The sequence below is a fragment of the Bombus vosnesenskii genome, unplaced genomic scaffold, assembly GCF_011952255.1.
Source record: "Bombus vosnesenskii isolate JDL3184/JDL3185 unplaced genomic scaffold, Bvos_JDL3184-5_v1.1 scf7180000013266, whole genome shotgun sequence".
Lineage (NCBI taxonomy): Eukaryota > Metazoa > Arthropoda > Insecta > Hymenoptera > Apidae > Bombus > Bombus vosnesenskii.
The window spans coordinates 1,070,217-1,093,011 of NW_022882926.1; the positions used below are offsets into that span (position 1 = coordinate 1,070,217).

Below are 22,795 nucleotides of genomic sequence, written 5' to 3' on the forward strand. Positions count from 1 at the left end.
TTCAATTTTCAATGTAGAATAAATATCTTTAATTGGAAACGTTTATCTTTTATATTAAATCAAATCGTTTCAAATAGATATTTTCTTAAACGGGCGTATTTTAAGCGCATCAATTACTATTAAAAAATAACTTAATATGTGGCGAAGGATAGTTTGGTGGCATCATCGACATTGATAGTCTAGACCAAGGTTCACGATGTAAACATATAGAAGTCGTTTTTATTCGATTCAATACCATGAAGGTGATGTACGTCCAAGAAAATAACACATGAGCTATTCAATGTGATTTTGGATGAAACTGTAGTTAAGAAGGATAAATAAATAAGCGAAACAAAAGAGGAATTAAAACGAAAAAGAAAATTGAATAACTTTGCTGGTTTTTGAAGCACCAAGTAGTAAAATAATACATAAAATTTATGTAAATACAACATTAACGAAAAACACAAATAAAGTTATATAAATATAATATTAAATAAACTATCACATTAAATAAATATTAATGTAATATTAAAATAAACTTATATATCTCTTACAAGGCATTAGACAAATCAGATAGAGAATCGCTATGGTATAAAAAAAGTGCTATCCTTGTAAACATTTCAATTTCTTCAAACTTAATAGAATTATAGCAATTGGTAGAAAAGAAAACAATGATGAAATAAATATTAAACAACTCCTCGAGCAAAACCTTTCGTATCCACAGTGTCAGAAGATAGAATTGAATAATGTAGATTGATTAAAAAATAACTGCGAATAAAATGTTGCGTTGATGTTTTGTTTTTTCTTTTTTCTTTCTTTTGAAATCATGCAACTTGGAAACTATGCCGTAATACTTTCATGGAATTAAAATTTTATGTCGATATAATAATATGATACAAATTGGAATCTCTGTCTTCATAATCCTAAAGTGATCAAAATAATTAGTAAGTTCGATTATAGTATGAAAGAACCGCGCTAAAATCTTTCATTATAATTTCATAAAGTTAATTAATAAGCTTTACAATGTCGTTTGTTATAAACAGCTTGCATAGTGCAAGTATTCTATAAAATACGATATATATTCTATTGTATTGTATACACAGTACGGTGTCATAAGGTATGATACATAATATCTTTATCATATAGAATATATTATAACATTTAAATATTAATTCTAGTATTTTATGAATAAGCGATTTCACCCGACAGTGTCAAATTATTTGTAATAAAATTCTCCCGATCTTATTTCAGTTGTTTGTCAGAAATCAGTGTGGAGCAATTTATTTGATTTAATTCGGCCATCGACGATCATCGAATGATAGATGGAAGAAATGGAAAAAATGATAAAGCTCACCCGTACTGGAGGTAGATTTGCTGAGATCGAATCCTTCCTGTTTGGGGCTTGTATTTGCTTCTTGCTTGGGGTGTTGATTGTGCGCAGCAAACGGTGTCTGGGGCGTGCTTAGGGGTGTCTGCGATTGATGAGGATGCACCGGCGGAAGCTGAGTAGTACTCTGCGGCTGAGACTGTTGGGACTGGTGAGACTGAGGACTCCTCGGTAACGAGGACACACTGCTCGGCCTCGAAGGTGGCGAGGTCTTGTGTGTCAATGCCAAAGCTTGGCTCTGCAAACGAAAGAGTTCAACTTCCTAATTAATTATTTACTTATGTCGGATCATTCCCAAGATTTCTCAGAAAATTATGGTGTATAGTTTCAGACAATATGTACATATTGTTAACATACACTCGTTGTTAATATAATATAGTCATTGAATCGCAAAAAATTCTCGTTCGTTGAGTACGTACAATACATTAGAAAAACTTGTTAAAATTGTTATACATTTGATGATTAAATATTCACAGATTCAAATATCAACAAAAATAGTGATAGTCTATATATTAGTATTTCACAATGAATTTATTAATCCCAAAAAATACATACATACACCAAAATGTAAATATTGGTGAACTGTGAGTAACAATATTATGAATGACATACTAAACTAGAAATACTAATAGGTCAGAAAGACGTCCAATCATGTGCATATTTAAAAACCATTAATTACTATCATTTTGTCAAATACAATGAGATTTTTTATAACCGCCCCCCTCTTCCTCCTTACTTCACAACTGTCAGATGCATGAACTGTACATATGATAATCGTGTAAAACAATGGAAAGGGAACTGTATATATTTTATATGAAGAATCACGTGCGTACCTTGCTTTCAAAAATCGTGTATAACTGGATTGCAATTATTACGGATTACAGTTACGGTTTATGATTATCATGCTACGTTACACAAAGGCTGTAATACTTATTAATTTCATTGAAAATTCCGAATTCTCAGTTTATAGACGTGTCTACTTACTGATATGGTTATAATTAAATGGATTAAAGTACGTGAAATACCGAATTAAAATGTTCTTAAGGTAAATTTATATTCTAAGAAAATATATATTATATTTTCGCTTTTATTTAATATATAAAGATTCGCGATAATAGCGTAATTTATCTTTTATATGTTATTCTTTCTGAAATATCTGGTGATAACAGCAGTAACAAATCTTTCAAATATATAAAACTGTGAAATACTTGTGAATTAAAATGCAAAATATTTATTATACATCGAAAAAAAGTAATCATTAATTATCATTATAGCTTATATATCGTAATATAATCTTAACAGTGTTGCGATTTCCCAATTACATTGCATTGTTGCATTGTTGATAATTATTAGTAATATAAATTAATATAACGTTTAGACGAGAGGTCATACGCGTTAATAAAAAATTGTGTGTATATATATATGTGTGTGTGTGTATGTTAAGATTAATAATAAGGAGTAAAACGTAACTTTCGTGGAAATAAAGTGATAAATTTAAACGATCATCAACAATCGTTAGCAGACACGTAAAGATAGATAAAGTAGACGCAAGGAAAGCTGTGCATTAATTGTGCGGTTTAATAATAGACATAAGGAGAACAACGTAATAATTTCGTCATTAATTCCGATGAGACGACACTCTTAACATAGTCGAATCCGCGACGATTCGGTCGTATCGAATGAGCCGGATGATCTAAGCGTTCTCGTCGATGAAATCTGAACACGTGCTCAATTCCGACAACGGTCTGCTAAGGCATAAGCGCGGACTTAGATTTATGTATGAGTGAACTGAACTTAACACTAACGGCTAAGCCGTTCACGATGTCAACGAGGGTCAAGTGGGCCCAGAATGCGACAATCCTACACTACGACCGAAGTGCGAAATGCACCGCGTGGCAGTTTTCGTTGTCTGAAAACTGGATCGTCGATGACGCTTCCGAGGAACTGCATGACCAAATCGACCAAGAAACCGTTTAACCCTCTCATACTCTATCGTCATTATCTTCTCGATCCGCAACGCATTTTACTCTCAATTTTTATTGGCCGTTATCCTACTATGCTAATAAAACGATCGAAAAAATAGCAAAAAATGTCCATGAAGCCATAGTACATACTTACAATTAATTACGTTCGTTTACCCTATATTTTTTGTAATTTTTGTGAATTATAAGTAAGTTCAGTACGAATAATTTTGAATTAATTTTGGATTAATTTTGGATCAAATGTCTTAATCTAGTAAGAGATTTAATGATGATTAAAATCAAATTAGAAGATTAAAAATATACTTTTTTATATCACAATACAAGTGATAAAATAATGCTTAATTTAGTACGATCGACATGTTGTTTTATCTAAAAATATAGCTAAATTAATGTAGAAATATATTGAATAGACTGGTTGCATCAAGATCTTAAATTAAATTTGATTAGATAGCACATTTCACAAAAAATACAGTAAGTATATTTAGAAATACTTGTTATATATGGAGTGTTTTATAATTAATGATATAAATCATCATAATTAATCAGTAATATTTTTATAAAGTAAGAAACGAATAGATTTAAAAATTGTTTTTTGAAAAGAGAGGGGCTGTAAAAATGTATGAATCAACAAAATCACTTTCTGCTTACAAAATTGTTAATATTATCAACTATTTATCAAATTTAGCAAAATTGTATACCGTATAATTTTGCAGAATCACTTTCTAAAATTCATAATAAATAAATCCTAACTTTAATTATAAATAAACTATAAATAAAATTATTTTACATTATAAAACATTAATTTGCATAATAATATATCGTTCTTGTAATATATCGAATGTTAAGTAAAATAGCCTCTGTATAGTAACATAAATGGCTGATAATTTAGTCCCATGTGCAAATTTTATTATCTTTGTATCTAATAATAATATGCTATAAATATTTGTCAAGTTTTATTTATTACGAATATATCGAATCAACGTTCTTCACATTATTTTCCTATACCTAACACAGTACTCTTGATGTAAACTTTGCGTTTAATCCTGGTAAATTTACAGAAAATAAATTCATTATGCCTCGTTTCCTAAGATATTTATTCTACTGTATATTGTTTCCTAAAAAGAAAATATCCATAGGGAATAAGCGAACAAAAGTACAAAACTTAACTATTTATTTGAAATAAAAAATCATTTAATCAATTCGTGATATTTACTAATTTGTTACGTAAACAGTTCTTAGAGTCAAATACGTGACAATACTTTTTTCGAAATATAGATACACACCTTATACTCGATACATCGTTTTGATAAACTATTACGATAATTCTGTACGGCCATTATAGGTAGATTTTTGCCACTGCCGAATTAATAGATTCAAAGTTCAATCAGATTGTATCATCGAAATTTTACAAAGATGTAAGATAAGCAATATTGAATCAGTAGTAGGCTTGATCGTGCCATTTCTAACATGATCTTACGTTCTCTCGCGCGATTCGATTTTCTTGAATTCTACATATAATTGCAAATGATAAAATCTTATATTTTATAGGTTGGCATTTTCTTCCACTTTCAAGAATAAATTTTATACTTACTCTTTACTGTTTCTTTTTCCTTTTCTTTTTTTTCATATTCTCCTATCACGAAGATAATAGAATAAACAAAGCGGGCTCTTTTTGCTGTGGAAGTTGTTTATAAACTGCATCTATTTATAAACTACACAGTATTATTGTACGTCGACTGCACGAATTGGCCATAAATAATGGGAAAACAACTAAAGCGAATATAACGTGATGTGGTACGTTGGCGTTAAGTTCGTGTAAATCCCATCATTTCGGTGCAATAATCTATCGCAAGAAAATGATCGAAGAAATATTCGACGGTTGGCGTTGATCGGTGGATAGGCAACGAGAGGACCGAGTTCGGGTCGCTGATTTTTTCACTGGTCCGGACTGTACCGGGGTACCAGCTACTGTTTCGGGAGCTGCTTCGAGGTATGCACTCGCAAAAAACACGTCAGACCGCTGAAGACCCGGGCTTGGGTGCGAGAGCAAGAGGGTACAAGGTGGTGAGAAAAGGAACTGCAGGAGAGAAGGAAAGAGAAAAAGACGGAGGAGCAAAAGAATCAGACGGCGCTGGCGGAGGAGGTGGAGAAGGAAAACGTAGAAGAAAAGAGACTGACGAAGACACCGTGGAAGCGGCGAAGAGAGGAAAGGAGCACAAGCCTGACACCGGTGTATAAAGTAGTGGACGAGGGAGGAAGGCAAAGTCCGGAGGTGAGCGAGGATTGAAAGAGGACGACTGCTCCTTGGCTCGTTTCTACGCGAGGAATGAGGATGAACGCGGGCCTGTAAGCGGGAACGCATAAGAAAAGGCAACAGGTGGATGGGGTTAGCGGCTTATCCGGCTAACGCCCCAAGTGATATCGCGGTAACTTCGACGTGACGCGAAAGGGGATGCACCATTCACTGTGCAAAGATGCGTTCGTATTCCTTTGTATATCCCAACAATTTCCGAATCAACGTAGATTCCACTGCTTGCCTATCCCGTTTCTTAATTGTACTATCTTTTCGATTACCTAATTTTAATTGATTTGATTGATTTTTTGAATATTACCTTCAAAAATTCGATAAAGAAAGAGAAATTGATGCTTAAAATACGAACGAAATTTAAATATCGTCGTCCCAATCGACGACAAATTTAACAGAATGAAAGTACTCTTATGTATAATACGTACCTAAGTTTTGCAGCTGTAGTTTTAAAGATAGGAATTCAATGTTAAATCTGCACGAGAGGGAATTTTGTTTTCTTTGACTTAAGTAATTACTTAAATTACCCCTTGTCTTTCTATGCAGTTACTTACGTATGTATATATATAAATATATATTTACATATATTACGTATAACTGATGTAACCATAAATTCTAGATTATCGTGGCTACCGATTTTATCCTTTGCAAGCGAAAGTAACAATCTATAATTTCTGAGCGGAGCAAAGAATTCACAAATTATACCGAGCAAATTCGTGGCTGTTTCTCTCGTTAATAAAAGAGGAAGTGCCTATCAATGTTAATCCGAAAAAGGTTAAACGAATAATAAAAAGTAAACTCGGTTGTTGTATGCAAAATGCAACATCATCACGAATTAATGCCAGCATCGCAAACAACGGTTCGGCATCGTTTATCGGCGGATCAGCTTATCTACCGGGTGTAACAGAGATACGCGTCAACGACGTTTCCTGCTAGAGTGTTTCCCGTTAAGACGATAACCTTAATCGCCGACCAATGTAAAATGCTGCCTGGTCCTGTGACGATCAAAGGCCCCAGAAATTCCGTGAATTTATTTGCGGCTAGACTTGTGTCGCGTCTTTCTAACGAGCTTACGTAAGTTCGAACTAGAAATGGTCGGCCTACAATGTTTGGCAATTGAACATAGGTCCAGTTCGGAGTACTCCTTGCGTCAGCTTCAATAACCTTCTAAATTAATACATCTTCCTATCAGAAATTTTGTGACGTCTTTCGTGTCGAACCTTGCCGCTCGTGTTCTTCCACCATATCGCGTAACGCGTAAATTATCCAGTATTCCACGCGTATTATTTTCTTGAAATTTTAACTTTCGTTCTTCTTATCCGGATAATTTTAGTAGGACTCCATTCCCATTTGCATTTGATCTAATAAATTCTAAACGGTTTCTTTCTTTACGAATGCTGATTTTTATTCTTCATGACGTGCACCAGTATCGAACGAAATCCGAAACGGTGATCACGATTTATTTTATTTTTGCATACTACCTATAACTTGAATTTAAATTTATATTTTCGTAACGCGGCTTCATACGGATAATTCGTTATGCAAGAAAACAGCGCTAGATACGACGTGTAATTTATTTATAACAGTAGCGTTTATTAAATTTAATTGTCTGGAGGTTTTCAAATTTGAAAATGTATTGCTTGAAGCGGAAGATAGATTAAAATCGTATTAAATAACTTGCTTTTGATTGTTAATTGATTAATTGGAACAATTTTAATTTGTATCGTTTTACACGAATTGTAGATTTCATGCATTTAAAACATTCGATAGATAAAACATTTAATTCAATTTCTAAATATGCTCCTTTTATCAATATAATCTTCTAGCGTTTATTAACGAAAAAACCAGTTTACAAGTCGGTGACTCGCTGTAAACTGGTTTTCTACGTTTTAAATATTCTGTGTAAGCGTGTACAAACTCAAAATCAACGATCACATCTCATCTTTCAACTCCAATTTATAAGTAGCATTGGATGATTGACGAAAGCAATTTCGTAAAAGCAAAGCACTTAAAAAATGTCCTCCCGACAAGAGATTAGCGATTGAATAACACCGACCAATGTAATATCTGTTTTTATCCAATATCGATAGAATGGAATTAAATGTCTCTGTGGTTTACGTTAATCGTGCAACATTCTAATCAGGCTTATCGAAATATCAGATGGCCGATATCCACGTACAATAATTGGCCCTCTTCCCGCGGTAGATAATCCACGGATTGATGCTTCCACGACTACGTTACGTAAATTGCTCATTTCGCTACCAGATGTTCGCTGCCTTCTAGTCATTTCTAAAAAAAAAAAAAAAAAAAAGAAAGAAAGAATACTACGTGAAATAGGAAGAGTATCATTTCAATCGTTCGGTGAACGAAATCAATAAAATCGTAACACATGCTACGAGTGTTTCAAAATTCTAAATATTCAAACTTCCCTATGTACTATTGAATTGGATTATTTACAATAATTTATTATGATTAGTAACGCGATAAGTAAGAGATATACGATCACGAAATATTATTATTTACACGCAGAATTCTCCCTATTAAATGAAGATAACGCACGATATCTTATTTTCTATTTGCAGCTTAAAAACGTCGCACTTATCGTAACGTACCTGTAACCTACAACGGATGTGATCGCATAAAATTGTATTACGACAGGAATACCTTGATTATTGTGTGTTGATTAGACATTTTTAACGGATCGCGATGTACCTGAAAAAACGTGATAAACGTTTCTTACAGAAATAAATCATCAATGTTACCATTTCTAGACAAATGACGTACAATGTAAGGCTAAGTATCAACACTTTTATAAATATTAATAAGATATTCATAGTGTGTTCGATGTTGAAGATAACCGAACAGAAAACTTGGGTGAAGAACTGTCAGGGAAAGGGACGAGAAAAGTTCTATGTGCATTTGATGTATCGGCTTCGGCGGCCGGATAGATGGATTACAATCATTCCGGTAGCTGGGGTGGTCAAATACCGTGACCATGCGTGCCTCGAACCTATCCTCGGACGTACATGTACGCACTTTCGAGTGCACACGTGGCCTCGGTGTTCGTACACGGTATACTCCTGCGCGCAATACGACAAGGACGCATCTTCGACTACCGGAATCTGCTTTTCACTACTGGAATTTTGGAACACCGAATATGTATTCCGGTTATCTTGAAAGCTACCAATTCTCCTTGGGTTACCATGTTAACAGAAAGCATACGATGTCCTCTAAATTAAAAAAACGTCGCGTCGTGCTGTCTGTGCAAGAAATTCGTGATTTAAATATCACATGTGGAATATTTATGTCATTTATTTCGCACAAGATTTCTTTTAATGAATTTAATCTAAGGAAAGATCTGAATTAGTGAATACCTTTACAATTCCGTTTAATAACCTCTGTTCTGATTATTGTTTGACGTACGTAATATTATTATATAGCAATTTCTTTTTCAAAATGTTATTGTTCTTGATAATGCTCGATAGAAATTAAGATGAATAAAGCTTTTGGTTGAAACAATAAAAGTACATTATGTTCGCCATATACAGCATATATAGCATACTATAGTTTCTGTCAGTAAATTTCGTAGAATATAAAAATATCTGCCTATTCCGAAATCTTTCCTATGTTCTGCGCGTAAAATGTAATGTAACGATATATGATAATTTACGTTTGACGTACGTGACATTTATGTACCTAATACGTAACGCTAATATTTATTACCAGGTACTTCGGTAGTGACCAGTTGAGAAAAACTCGAAATTTATTTGCATACGAAACTGACTTGTCGCTATGACGTGTAGAGTTGCTTCCCCTACATTTTCCCCTCAATTTTTAAGAGCGGAAGGTAAATGCCTGTTACACTTCAGAGAATAGCAAGGGAGGGGCCGATTTGGATGTCCAACAAACCCCATATAATACTACCGAATCCCTCACGGAATATTGTTCTTGTGTTTATTGAGGAAAAATACGGATTACATTATGCGTAATCTTGACAAGGTGCAACACTCCTAAAAAAGGAAATCTCTCGATTCCCTGACAAATCAACGTAACAGGCATTACCGGATTATCTTTGATTTCGTCGCTTCTCACGCACCAAGTTTAGTCGTGTTTTTATACACGTGCATGTTTTTATGCAGGTGCACTCAGAACTCGAACGACTGAGAAAAAAAGCAAAGAATATTTTTCGAACTATTTCCTGCTCCATCTAATCTCTATCTACAAAGTGAAACACATTGAGAACACGCATTAGAAGTAACAGTTAGAAAAAGTATGTGACTAGTGCATGCATATGACGAGCACATTGAACTTCCGTGTCTTGGAAATTTTCGGATATCCATTGATGTTACAATGATAATATCGTTGTAGTATAAAAACAATAACATTCGTTGTGAGATTAAATATTATATTACGAAGAATTTTGTTATCCTTAACGTTTATAGATAGAGTGGAACGTACCACGAAGACGATAAGGTTTTTTTAAGACAGCAAGATGTTGGTACACCGAGATCGGAATAACGTTCGAATATCTAGGTCAGAAATAAAAATCAGAAGTTTCTGACGATCGAGAGATCGACTGGTCAATGGAGATGCGGTCTTATTGCATTGAATGCCAGAACGTGGACGTGGTCGTAGCACAGGAAGAAGGCAGGGGCACATCCGTATCGTGGTCAGAACCCGTGACCCCCCGTACGTACACGTGTAAACGTACGTATGGCCATCCACGCAACACATACGACCCGCGGTTTTACCAAGGATTATCTGACAACCCTTTCCACCACCTCTACCACCTTTAGCACCGCTCCGGTTGCCTTTCTGAAATTTTAGAGCGCCGAATCTACATACATACTTGACACTTTTGTCTACCTCACTCGACTTCTTCTGCTTAAGAAATTCCTACTACGGAGGACTATATATAACGATCTGGTTAACCAATATTATCTAAGTACATATGAAGTTTTTAATTCCATTTTCTGTAGCACTTACTGTACTCGACATAATCTGTAATCGTCAAGTTGAATCTTTTATTTTCCTCGACGCATTTCGTGGTACCCGTAATTGTTCCCTCGTAAATTATTTTATGTTAAAAAATTTTAGAATAATCAGCAAATTGCAAGACAAGATAGCATTAAATCTCTTAATTGTCTTGAATTTATTAAAGGCAATATATAATTCATTGATTATCTGTTAAAAGAATTTGATGTTTCTAAATCTTGAAGATTACTCTGGGATTCAATTGAAGTTATTTCTTATTCATTTACCGCGGTATGATTTTTTAATAATTACTATCTCTGATGTGACACGTATTCTATGTAGGTATTATATTTTTGAGAACTGACCTGTTAATGTTATAATCGGTGATTAATTTGCAATTTTCTTGGGATATGTTAAGATAGCCAACTTGTACAACTAGCTATTTAACTAACTTAACTACTTAACTCGTAATTATTGCCAGCTTATGATTAATATATCTATATAAATCATTGTTCGTCTCGTGCATTATATAATAAAATTGATTGTTTATAGTTTTTTATATTTACTTAATATAAAAATTGATATTTGAAATACTTTCTTTTGTATCCAAGTAAACTGTCTATTCTAAGATCTAACGAAAAGTGGCAAATTGATATCGGGGAATTAGCTTGGTGGCAAGTTGAAGTGCTCCGAGAGGGCAGAAATTGTTGGGGTGGCCAATTGGCTGTGTAATGTTAGAAGGGGTTACTTTTCAATGATGTTATTCACGGATGCCAAAATCGGGATATCATTTCTTCGATATGAATATCAGAAGCGAAAGGGATGTTTGAATAATCATTTGCTTTTAATTATTAATGATACACATATGATTTACCTGTACTTGATCTGTTTTCGTATTTGCAGCCATCCATGCCTCTACAAACGTGTCCATAGCGCTCTGAAAATCCATTCCCTCGTAAAGAGTTCCTCAATAATTATCCTGGGACTCGGAAGTCGCCGCCATTTTTTATTTTACACTGACATTTATTGTTTCGATTATTTTCACTGATTAATGTTTGTCCTTAGTTCATGAAATTTACCAACGAATAAGACCCAAAATCGCTACACTTTCTCGCTACTCACCATGCAAATATAAATTTGTTGTAAAGTCACAATCGCGTCTATTCATATTTCGAACGTCCTTAATTATTCTACGTCTCCTAATGTCAATTTTTTAGCATACACAATACCATACACAAGATACACACTCTAATATAGGACATACACTTTGCTTCAAATCTCATTAACCGTAATTACGTACGTTCGGTTATATCCTCATGGCAGAAGTTTTTTTTACCGCGACGTTATTGATTATTAAGAATACATTATATTACTATCATCGAATAGTAAAATTGATTTAATCACTGGATCAATAACGGCGTCTACCGCGCGCACTTATGACTAGATTGAGAAAAAATGGTTTTGCACACACGTGTTTGCGGAATGATGCGACAGTATCTCGAAACTCAATGAAAACAGCGCATGTATGGAACGTGACTTTACACTAAGAATGTTAAACCGATCGAATATTAAATTTCAGTTTCTTTCGATACATACGATAGCTTTTGATTTTTTGGAACAAAAGTTCACTATACGTTTAAATAGAAACACTATGTCAATAAATAATATATACACTGGTAAAAATTGTTTGCAAAACACTCCAGGAATATTTCAGTCTTTAAAGAGAGTTTAAAACATGTACTCTTGGTTAAGTAAATTGCAAAAGTGTCACTAAATCAAATTGATTTTCGATCGGCCAATCGTATGACGTTTCAGTTGAAAATCGGTCTTGATCGATTAACTCTGATCAAGCTTGAAAAGCTTCAATGTCATCGTCAAAATCACTCCGAACGATCGATAACAGATTTAATCTTAAAACGGTCTCACAGTTATTAATCGTACGACATCGTCAATGAACACTATTCTCAGTCATGTTTTCAGAAACTTAACGTTGATTTTCATCGATCTTGGAAGAAAATCCATCTTCAGGGCGGAATGTGGATCGAAAGATTTTCGTAACATGTATCTCGATCATGTTCTTTCGAAATCCCGATCTAAATGTGAACAGGTCGTGAATATTATACACGATGCTGAAAAAGAATACACGAACCGCGAGAATAACACGTTCGCATGGGACGGCGTTCCAGCCGCGACTGTGCGTGCCGAAGCGTCGCGGCGCTGGTTCTGCCCCTACGACGCCCTACCCGCCGTCGCTATTACCCCACCACCTCGCCAGCTACCATCGCCCACCGTCGAGGACTATCCTGGTCCTCACTTGGATGGTTCACCCTCAAACCCTCCGGAACTACCTTCCTCATCCGTGCAGTTTCTCCGCTTCTCTCTTTCCTCCTCTCCTCCTTCTCCTCCCCCCTCCCCGCTCACTTTTTTCACTCCATCTTTCTTTCATTTTTTTCTTTTTCTCTCCTGTGATTCGTCATATCCTCTATCCTTGTCTTTTACTCATCCGCACGATCTTACCCTTTTTTATCTTTCGCCGTCCTTTCATCTTCTTCTCTTTCAAGTTTTCGTTTAAAGTTTCCTAGTCCTTCGATTCTCTTTGCTTTTCTTTTCATGTCTCCTCTACTCTCTCCTGCTTCGCCTTATTCACCCCTTTCACCTTGTGTCTACTTATATCTGCTTTTCTCTTTCTCTTTCCCTCCTGATGTTGTTAGTTTCCTTTCTTTCTCTTCTGATCCCTCCTCTCCTCATTCCGTCTCTCTCCTTCGCTATAATTCGACTCCCACTTCTCTGGTTCGGGAGCTAGTTTTCCCATATACCCCGCTCTTCTTAGCTGTACCACTTTCAGTCCGGGGGTGTGTCTAGAGATAAGATGCACGTACACTGTTGCACCTGTGTACCTGCAACACGCTGTGCAAAGCATCTCGTCGTGGGCATCGCAGACCAGGGGCCGGAAGACGGAGAATTAAGATCTCTTACGAAGATTTCGATCCTGCCCCTTCTAACTTGTTTCCTCGGCTATGGGTTTGTTCTCCTGCACTAAGGAGTTTCTCATCTTTCTGTATTCATCCAGTTGCGTCAGTTTTCTTTATCTTCTATTCACGTTCTGCTTCGGCAAAAACATTTCGCGGAAAGAGTTTAAGCTTGACATACTTTTTGATATTGGCTGTAAATTTTCTAATAATAGCAACTTCTTAATACCCGGGGAAATTCAAATGAAGCAAAATAAAAAGAAACGTACAATGAAATATTTACGTACGATAGAATATTTATTTATATACGCTCTTTATTTTCAACTTCAGAATAAGCAAGTATTTTGATATTTCTGTCGAGACGAGCATCTTTCAATATTTCTCTTTAAAATTGTTTTATCTACAATTTTAATCTTACTTTCAGCGTTCATGTATCGTAATATTAATGTTATTTTTAACCGACAAAATTATAGAAATACTTTATAAAGGAATGTTTTTCTTTTTATTATAATATGTAATTGTGTATACGAATCTATAAATTGATTTATATTATTTTCAGACAAGCTAAAAGTATATAATAGCTCATACATAAATAATGTATCATATTTCTGTCGTAATAAATCGAGGGAAATAAGTATTTCAAGTGATAGCGCTTACTATAATTAATGCCACTGTTTTAATAATAAAACAAAATTTAACTAAGAAGTATTCGTCTAGAAAATTTAATTATTTATAGAATTGAAAATTCTCAGTGTAAAACAAAATTATAAAGGATAGAATATATTGATTGTAGTTGTAATATCTACACATTGTTATTATGTATTCCTTGATAAAAGTCCTCTTCTATGTTCTATATTTTATACACAATATAGAATATAAAAATTACTTGGTAGATAGGCAATATGAATTAAACTTATAGTATACAATACTAACTACTAAGTAACCGTTAATAGCCAAGATATTGATGCGATTCTAAATTCCCAATTAAAAGAAAATGCCTTGGTGTTTTTAATGATATTTACATTTCATGATTTCAAGTTCAGAGAATTTTGTAAGTTGAGTTGGACAGTAAAAGTACAGCAACGTTTAAAGATCTATATAGCTGAAAAATTTTATATTAAAAAATTAAATTTTGTTCTGCATATTGTGGTTTTATAACGCAGTTAAATTATTATGATAAATCTATTATGATAAGCCAATATTGAACTAATTTTCTTTTAACAATAACAGTACAAACGTATGTAAGTATTAAGGAATAGTTTAAAATTGACGTTAATGGATAATTTTAGTTTTATATGAAATTTAACAGAACTGAATTCATATTTAGCTCATATCACGTATATTTAGTGCATTCGTGTTTAGTTCATAAACGCACTGCCTTGTAATCTACAGATAACGAATTATAAAAATAATAATTTATACTATACCTATAAAATACAAAATGAGTGTCGCTAAATGCAATTTAGATAAAATTTTGATGTTTGTTCATGAATAAACATAATGCCTCTGTTTATGAAAAATAGATGATATATTAATATAGTTTATCTCGAAGTGGATGTTTAAAATGTTAAAGAACATAAATGGATATCGAAATATATTATCAGCTACAGTTATTCGCTCAATTGAAATTCTCTCACAAAAATTATAATGATACATGACTATTTCTAGCGTTAAAATGTGTTGACACGTTATTCGTTTGATAATTCCTTTGAAATTATTGCATTATTTAAATTCTTTACATTTTTTTATAAAATAATCCTATAGATTTTGTTGATTTGATTTAGTCGAGTAACTAATATTGGCTTTTCGCTATTCCGATATGTCCGTATTAATTCGCGTTAATAAAATCTCTATTTTGATAAAATTTTGTAATTTACCAAATCATACTTGAGCGTAAGAACAAAGATAACGTTAGATCAAAGGAGCTAACACTCAAGGGACATACACCATGGACGATACTTGCGTTGATTTTGGCTTCAGATTATACGATTCGAGGGAATTAATTTGTAGCAAGCATAAGCGACGACGAATAAGTAATAACGTTATTCGTGGCTAACATATCTGTGAAATTTCGGTGCTTCTCGCTGTTCTTGCATATTCTCCTACACGAACATAAATTGTTACATTCGTATATGACTCATGTATGGCTTCACATACACTCAATTCAAGCAGAAATATTCATTGAGTTTCGCACATAAAGACATTGCGAGTAATATAACGAAATAAGATAACAAATAGATTTGTGTGTGAAAAACACTGGAAACTAATGAATGAATAATGGAATAAAAAAAAGTCTAGTACTTTACTATGCGTTTTCAATAGAATGACCGTCAGAAAAATTAAAACATTCATCATTGCATCAAAGGTGTGTGAAAATAAGGGTCTTAGTGCAATGTGTAAGTATCTTTCGTAATTAATTCTAAATTAATCCATAAAATGGATACAGGGTATTAATTATTAAACACAGAAATTGACAAATAAAGACCAAAAGATAACTGAAAATCTATTTTTAAAAAATCTCGAAACGAGTGTCGTTATGATTGTTCAACATTTGTAACAGATTACATGGAGTAATAGATTGCTAATATCTACCGCGACGTTCCGTATCAGTTCCGGTTTCCGGTGCATCGACTATAATAATGATTACCGTTTAAAATATTTTACCGTTTCTTTTCTTTTTTTTTTTTTTTTACTATTTAAATTCGGTGTTATTTCTGCTTTCATTTATAAAGTTGTTCCATTTATCAAATGACGCGTTGAATGCGCACATCGGGATACATACTTTATATTCAGTTAAATGAAACAGCAAAAGTCGTTTAACCCAGATTGCGAGAGAAGTTATTGATATCGATATACGATATTCGATTTATGCGAATGAAGAAAAAGTTCATCAGTCAGATCGGTCAGCTTAATCTCGGCCAAGCTCCGATAGCGCCACGGTATTAGAATAGATAATCTCGGGATTAAGGGGAGTGCTCGCCTGTTAATCCATTATTCACGTAACATCTGCCATTCAACGTTCCATACTATTTCAACGGTGTTTTCATCGTTTCTTTTTTCCCTCTTGCTACTCCAGTTTACTTTCAACTTAACGGAATTACCTGTTAAAACTTCATACGAATAAAAATGTAGTATCTAAAATATTCGATCGATAATTACGGTGATAATCTGTGCTTGAACACGCAGGTTGAGATTTTTCGGTGTAGATATTTTCGATTCGTTGAAATTTTATGTTTTTTATTATTGCGAGATATAGACACGCAGTTACGTATTTTAGGTCGAAATAAGATAATGGAAACGCGTTGCGAATTTGTCTGTATACGTAGTATGGTCTCGTGCATCTTACCACATGTTGGCTGAAGCCAGCCGAAAATCTTCCAGGCAAATTCCTGGTGACAGATTGAGGAAATCAGGAGATTTCATTCAGTGATACAACATTCTACACTTTTCAAATCCAATTCCATACGTCAATCAGGTAAGCTGAAATAAAAGCTGGATTTTCGTATCAAGAAAATGCTTAATCTACAGTATTTTTCAGTGGAAATCGATATTCTCAATAATTTGTCATTGTTTTTGATTAACTTGAAAAATTTAGCTAGTTGCTATGAACAAGTAACGATAGAATGCACTTGCTCAAGGTATCATATGAAAATGCTATCATGATTAAGAAAGATTTTGGTATTGTTAAACTTTGACGTTTAAATACGTAGTTTGAAAAAAATGAGAGTACCTCCGATTGTATTGTACTCTAATCGTAGAACAGAACCGAGAATTTATCTTTGAGAAATTTTCTTTTCTTTTCAGCTAGTTAAATTATTTTTTAAAAGAAAATCTCTTCATTGTATCAGGCCCGCTTAGCACTAGTTTAAACTTTCTTTCGCACTCTGATTTCTCGTTAACGGAAAAATTATATCAGCTACCCAGTTTTATCTTACTTTCCCTTACTTCAATTAAATTGGATCGTTCCCTGATTTTTTTAGCATTATTGAAACAATTTGTCCATTAAAGCCATGTATTTTTCAAATTATCCAGAGAATACGTTCTTGCGATATAGAGCGTTTCTGTATATTTCTTTCAGTACTGATAAACAATGTGGAATAAAACGATTAATATAATTACCTTATGACCAATGTATTCGATGATTTCTCGTTCCAAGCAGAATACTGTTTAAAAGAAATCGTGTTTATTATGTATCGAATATGCGAATATTGTTTCTTTATACGGTTTCCTGAACATTGCTTTACATTTTTAAGCGCAAACAATTTTACCTTCAAACAAAGAAACGACTCTCTCTTTTTAAATGAAATACATCTTAAAAGATGCGAACTTGCCTTCGATCTTTGTTGCCAGTAACGTTTAACGATTAATTGTATTTTAGACGTTCGCTTAAAATCGAGATGCCGTTTACAGATACAAGGGTAGAAAATTCTTTTTTCTATCGGCAGTATAATTTCACTATATGTAGCTGGAAAAGCGCCGGTGACATTTAAATATTACGATCACCAATAAATTTCTAGCGAAACGTAAAAGAACGAATTCGCTCGCTGCCAATTTCGAATCCAGTTTCGCGACGCTTTTCCCTATATTACTATTTCCCATGGTAACCCAGCGCTCCTTATCGCAACGGTGAAGCCAATAAAGCATCTACGAGGCTTTACCTCAAACTTCTCCAACCCCTGCCTGAACGATGCACTCTTCCGACCAGCCATCCCCATGCAAACGACACACACGTGCACACGAACGGGTACAAACTAACCAGTCTGGCCGTATATAGATTGAGCGTCTTCCTTGTAAAAGGAGCAAGGACCGGTAGCGAGGTAATGATTGCATCCGCGGATGCCACGGATGCAATCTGTGTGCAAAGCGGACCGAAGTTGAAACTCGAAGGGTGGAGACCGGAGGAAGAGGAGGTTGGGGAAGGGAAACGAGGAGAAATAGAAGGAAGAGAGACGGCATGATGGGGGAGGCGAGGAAGATGAAGAGGAGGAGGAGGAGGAGGAAAAGGAAACGAAAAAACGAGAAGCAGGGGATGGATCACGGATGGAAGGACTACGGTTCCCGTTTAACCGTGGAGGGGTTACCGGTCGAAGCCTCGCCGGTGACACGGCTGGTCGGACTATTTTCCAGGATCGCCACAGTGGGTGGTAAAGCTACGCCGGCGGGGCGTGTTCCACGAAGCTTGCAGGCGGAGCTTTTGCGACTCACGCCTTCCAGCACCAAGAGAGTAGCTTTCCCTTCGAACCGGCAACCCGTCCCTCTCATCCCTCTATGCGGAGGATAGTTCCTCTCGGAAGCCACCCCTGATACGACGCGACGCGAAGCGCCGCTCTTTCCTCTTGGAGTTTTTCCAAACCGGCAAGCTTTCCCCTTTCCTCGGCTCTCTTTCCCTATACTCGCCAAACTCTGCATCCGTGTACCGGCGGATGTACACGCTTGTACGCGTGTTTGGACACACGCTATCGCTGGGAAAAGTGGAAAAAAAATAGAAGCTTGCCCATTTGCTCGAGAAAATCTGACTTTTTAGGAGCAGCGGAGGGGCTGTTAGGTGGAGCCAAGCGAATCACGGAGGACAACTAAAGCGAGGGTAACGTATGCTCGGGGCTAATTTGTCGAAGCTTACCAAGAAAATTATGAGCGTCCTGTGCGATGCATGCCAATATCCATGAGGGCGAGATCGTTTAGCACGCGTCATCCTGTATTTTTCATCTTCCTGAAACCGTCAAACACTTTTCTCGGAATGTTTAACGAAGAAAACGCGGAAGCTGGTAGGGATAAACAGCGCTATCGAATTTTAATTTACCGATAGACTCTCTTAATACGCTGGTTCAAAGTAGCTTTCACATCGATAAATCGCATCCATACGAATATTGATTCTCTTCGAAGATTTATATACGTTTATTACGAAATATTATTTAAAACAGTTCAACCGGGTATTTTATTTCTCAAATTTTGTAGTGGTAGTCGCAGGATCTGTCGTTGATAATGAAAACAAAAGAAAATGAACTTTCCGTCCAGAAAAGTGAAAATTTCTTATGTTTATCGTCTGAAATATAGCAGTTCGTAAATCTGCGTAACTGCATAAAAGTTTCTCGAAGGCCTTACGTGCTCGTTTACTCAAGAGAGATAGTTAGAAAGTAAAGCGAGAAATAGGAAACGATAATCAAAATGTCGACATTAATTCAAATTCGATAAAAGATTTACTTACACGTAGAGAATCGCGTATTTAAACAACAAAAAAGCAGAAAAAAAGGAAATATAAGAAATACATAGCCAAAACATCGAAGCGTTCATTGATTTACTTTCTCTCTCATTCAATTACCAGGATTGGCAATAAAATGGAAGTAGCCGTCGAATTTAAATTTCGTAGTCGATGCTCGAGACGCGTAAGCGATAAAGAAGAACTGGTTGGAATAATATCTGAAATAAGAAAAGAAATATACAGTTCTTTTCGGAAATACGTACACGATATGCCGCGAAATCTGTCGAGCATGTGGTCTGGATGCGTTAAGGTACAAATTGAAAACCATTTAGCAAATCTCCCCCATCGTTCGAAGTGTTAATAAATTCTGGTTTACGAGGGTCGGAGGGGTTACGTTATGGATCTACGAGCGTCGGTGCGTTAACTCACATAAAAGCGGTCGCGTTTCCGCGCGTGTAAAAAGGATCTCCTGCCGGAACAGAACGCCATGGGAGCCCGCGAAAAATATTTCGTGTCATCGGTACGGATTTTTTTGCCGCTCCATCGAGCATGATCGTCCTTTTCCTATGTGGCTATGCTGTCGCACGAACCTAAGGGGTGCAGTTTCTTTAACGCTAATATATTTGAGAACGTTATTAGATAGATCGAAGGAACTGCACCGAAATGTAAATAATACGAATAGTTTAGCGTAACAAAATAATTGGAATAAACAATTTGGTTGGTTCATGGGACTGATACAAGGATTTTTTAGTTATTGGTGAACAAGGAATAACTTCGTTTCTTTCACCAGTGTACTTGGTAGGTTAATAATAATTAGAAGCAGCGTTTACTACGTTTCATATGGAGTCATCAGTCTGTGAATATTTATCAAAAATATATTAATGATATATGTTAATTAATTTTATAATTAAAATACACCTTGTTGAAAATAAGCAAGTGTCCGGATACATTTTAAGTATCTGTAGAGTATACATATAGTTGTATTACTCGAACAACGTTTGTGTATCATAGAATCGTGCATTGTATATATTAAATTTTATTGCGTACCGTACTATATACCTAAATATTACCGGAATGCATAATATCGTTATAGAAGATTAATATAATAAATTTTATATGAAAATATAAAGATAGAGCGTAGTGGGCACTAAATATGGGTAATAATTATAATAAAAGTATTAAATCTCTTTCAGGCGTAATTATTCCTTTCAATCCGAAATTCACAAAACAACTTCGTATAATCGATATCATAACCGTACATTTTAAAGAATCACTAGCTACGTTATAATCGATGGAAGCAATAACACATGTGAAAAATAAATATACAAACGTAATCATATAAGTAAGCGATTTTGTAATTAATGTAATAACACACAGAAAATGTAAAAACAGCATAAAAATTATATTTATTGATCTAAAGATTATATTCTTACATCAAAATTGTTTCTATAAATTAGTTTGATCGATTTCAAATCTCTTCCAAATAAAATCTTAATTCGAGGTAATTTACAGATAAACAATAATAGCTGACGATCAATACAAATATAATTGCCACGCATTAACATTACAATTATCGTCGAACAAAAATACTTCTCAATTGTATTTTTAAGATTTGTTAAAATCTCTCTATGAATCAATAACGATGCTGCTAATGAATCACGATAGTTTTTCCCAGCGTAACTATAAATTCGATCTAAATGTAATCAGCTTCCATGCTCTTTCCTTGAGTTCCTTTATCTCCTTGTCGGCCTGAAATGATACTGAATTTAATACAGCTTCATTCAATAAACTCCCATATACATACTCATCTTCGTGTCACCAAATTCTAACTCGACATAGAGTTGTACATCGTAATCCTCTGACTATGTCGAGCAGGTCCTTTGAGGGTGAAAACGTTACCGGCAGCACGAACGAGAAGATGGAGCAAACGAGAGAGAAACAGAGAGAAAGGAAGCGGAGATGGGTAGATATATTCGTAGTTTGTCAGAAATCTGTAGGTATAATACACCGTAATAGGAAAGAGGAGATTCACCCTCGTTGCATACGACTATCGGGAAAGTATAATATTATCTGGAAAATGTACGAATACGTGAAACGAAAACATTATGCGATAGACTGAGGGAGCGGAGGATGCGCGATCACCTCAAAGGCTAATGTGAGGTTTTGAAATTTGGATTAGGTTTGCAACAGTGGGAGGAACATACTTGCTACAGGACACCGACGATGTCCCTTTTAGGACATTGAGGTGCGTAGTTTGAAAGAGATTTGGGGGTGTAAATCTAGTGAATAGGGTTTGCTCGTGTGGTATTCGACATCAAGCTGCTTAAGCGATAACTGTAGACTAATCAGAGCTGGGAAAGTTCGAGAAATTGCTAGAAAGGGGTGAAGATGCTATAGCCTTTTCGAAAATTTCCAGATTTTAAACGAACCGTTTATGCTTATTTTTGTGGCAACCAAGATAACGACAACGATAACAAACGTTCTCGTAACCGAGCAATTAATGAAAGCAATTGCTATGAATTTTTATTATTGTAACAAAAGGGTAGGTCATATAAGCCATGAGTTTTAACGAGAAACAAAAAGATTGTGCTCCCTCAGTTTAAGATAAAATTATTTATCATATAGCTGGATTCGTAAAGTTTGTCTTGAAGTATTCGTATAAAGACTAATTTTCTCTCTAAAACATAACAGAATTTCACTCTATATGAAATGTCATCCATATAAAATATCAAGGATATAATTTGGTGATCCTAACGACGTAAGTATAGCTCGCGTATAAATTTCCTATAAGTGACAGCATTAACCACGAGAAGGGAAACGCGGAATCGGTAATTCAAATTCGAAAAGATAATGTCCCGTTGGTATAACGTATATTTCGCGGTACCTGCGCCTAGTTAGGCAAGTTCGCTTCCAAAACCTCGTCTCTAACCCCCTCAACGGCGTGGACGTAAGGCGATGTAGACGCGGCTTCTCTCCCGCTACTCGACCGTGGATGCGTTA

The 22,795-nt window shown here is 35.1% G+C and overlaps 1 protein-coding gene across 3 annotated transcripts in view; it reads right to left on the reverse strand.

Annotated features, from left to right (window-relative positions):
- LOC117243631 overlaps positions 1-12,846 on the reverse strand; it is a 58,667-nt gene extending 45,821 nt beyond the window's left edge. Inside the window, exons 1-3 of one of the 3 annotated variants that reach the window (XM_033511274.1) lie at positions 11,502-12,846; positions 7,833-7,942; positions 1,334-1,604 (exon numbers count right to left, since the gene is read on the reverse strand). In XM_033511274.1, coding sequence (XP_033367165.1) covers positions 1,334-1,604; positions 7,833-7,942; positions 11,502-11,538 — 418 coding nt within the window. In that variant the 5' untranslated portion in view covers positions 11,539-12,846. The remainder of the gene's footprint in view (positions 1-1,333; positions 1,605-7,832; positions 7,943-11,501) is intronic. The other 2 variants (XM_033511273.1, XM_033511275.1) reach the window with 2 other exon arrangements.
- Between the last annotated feature and the right edge of the window lie 9,949 nt (positions 12,847-22,795).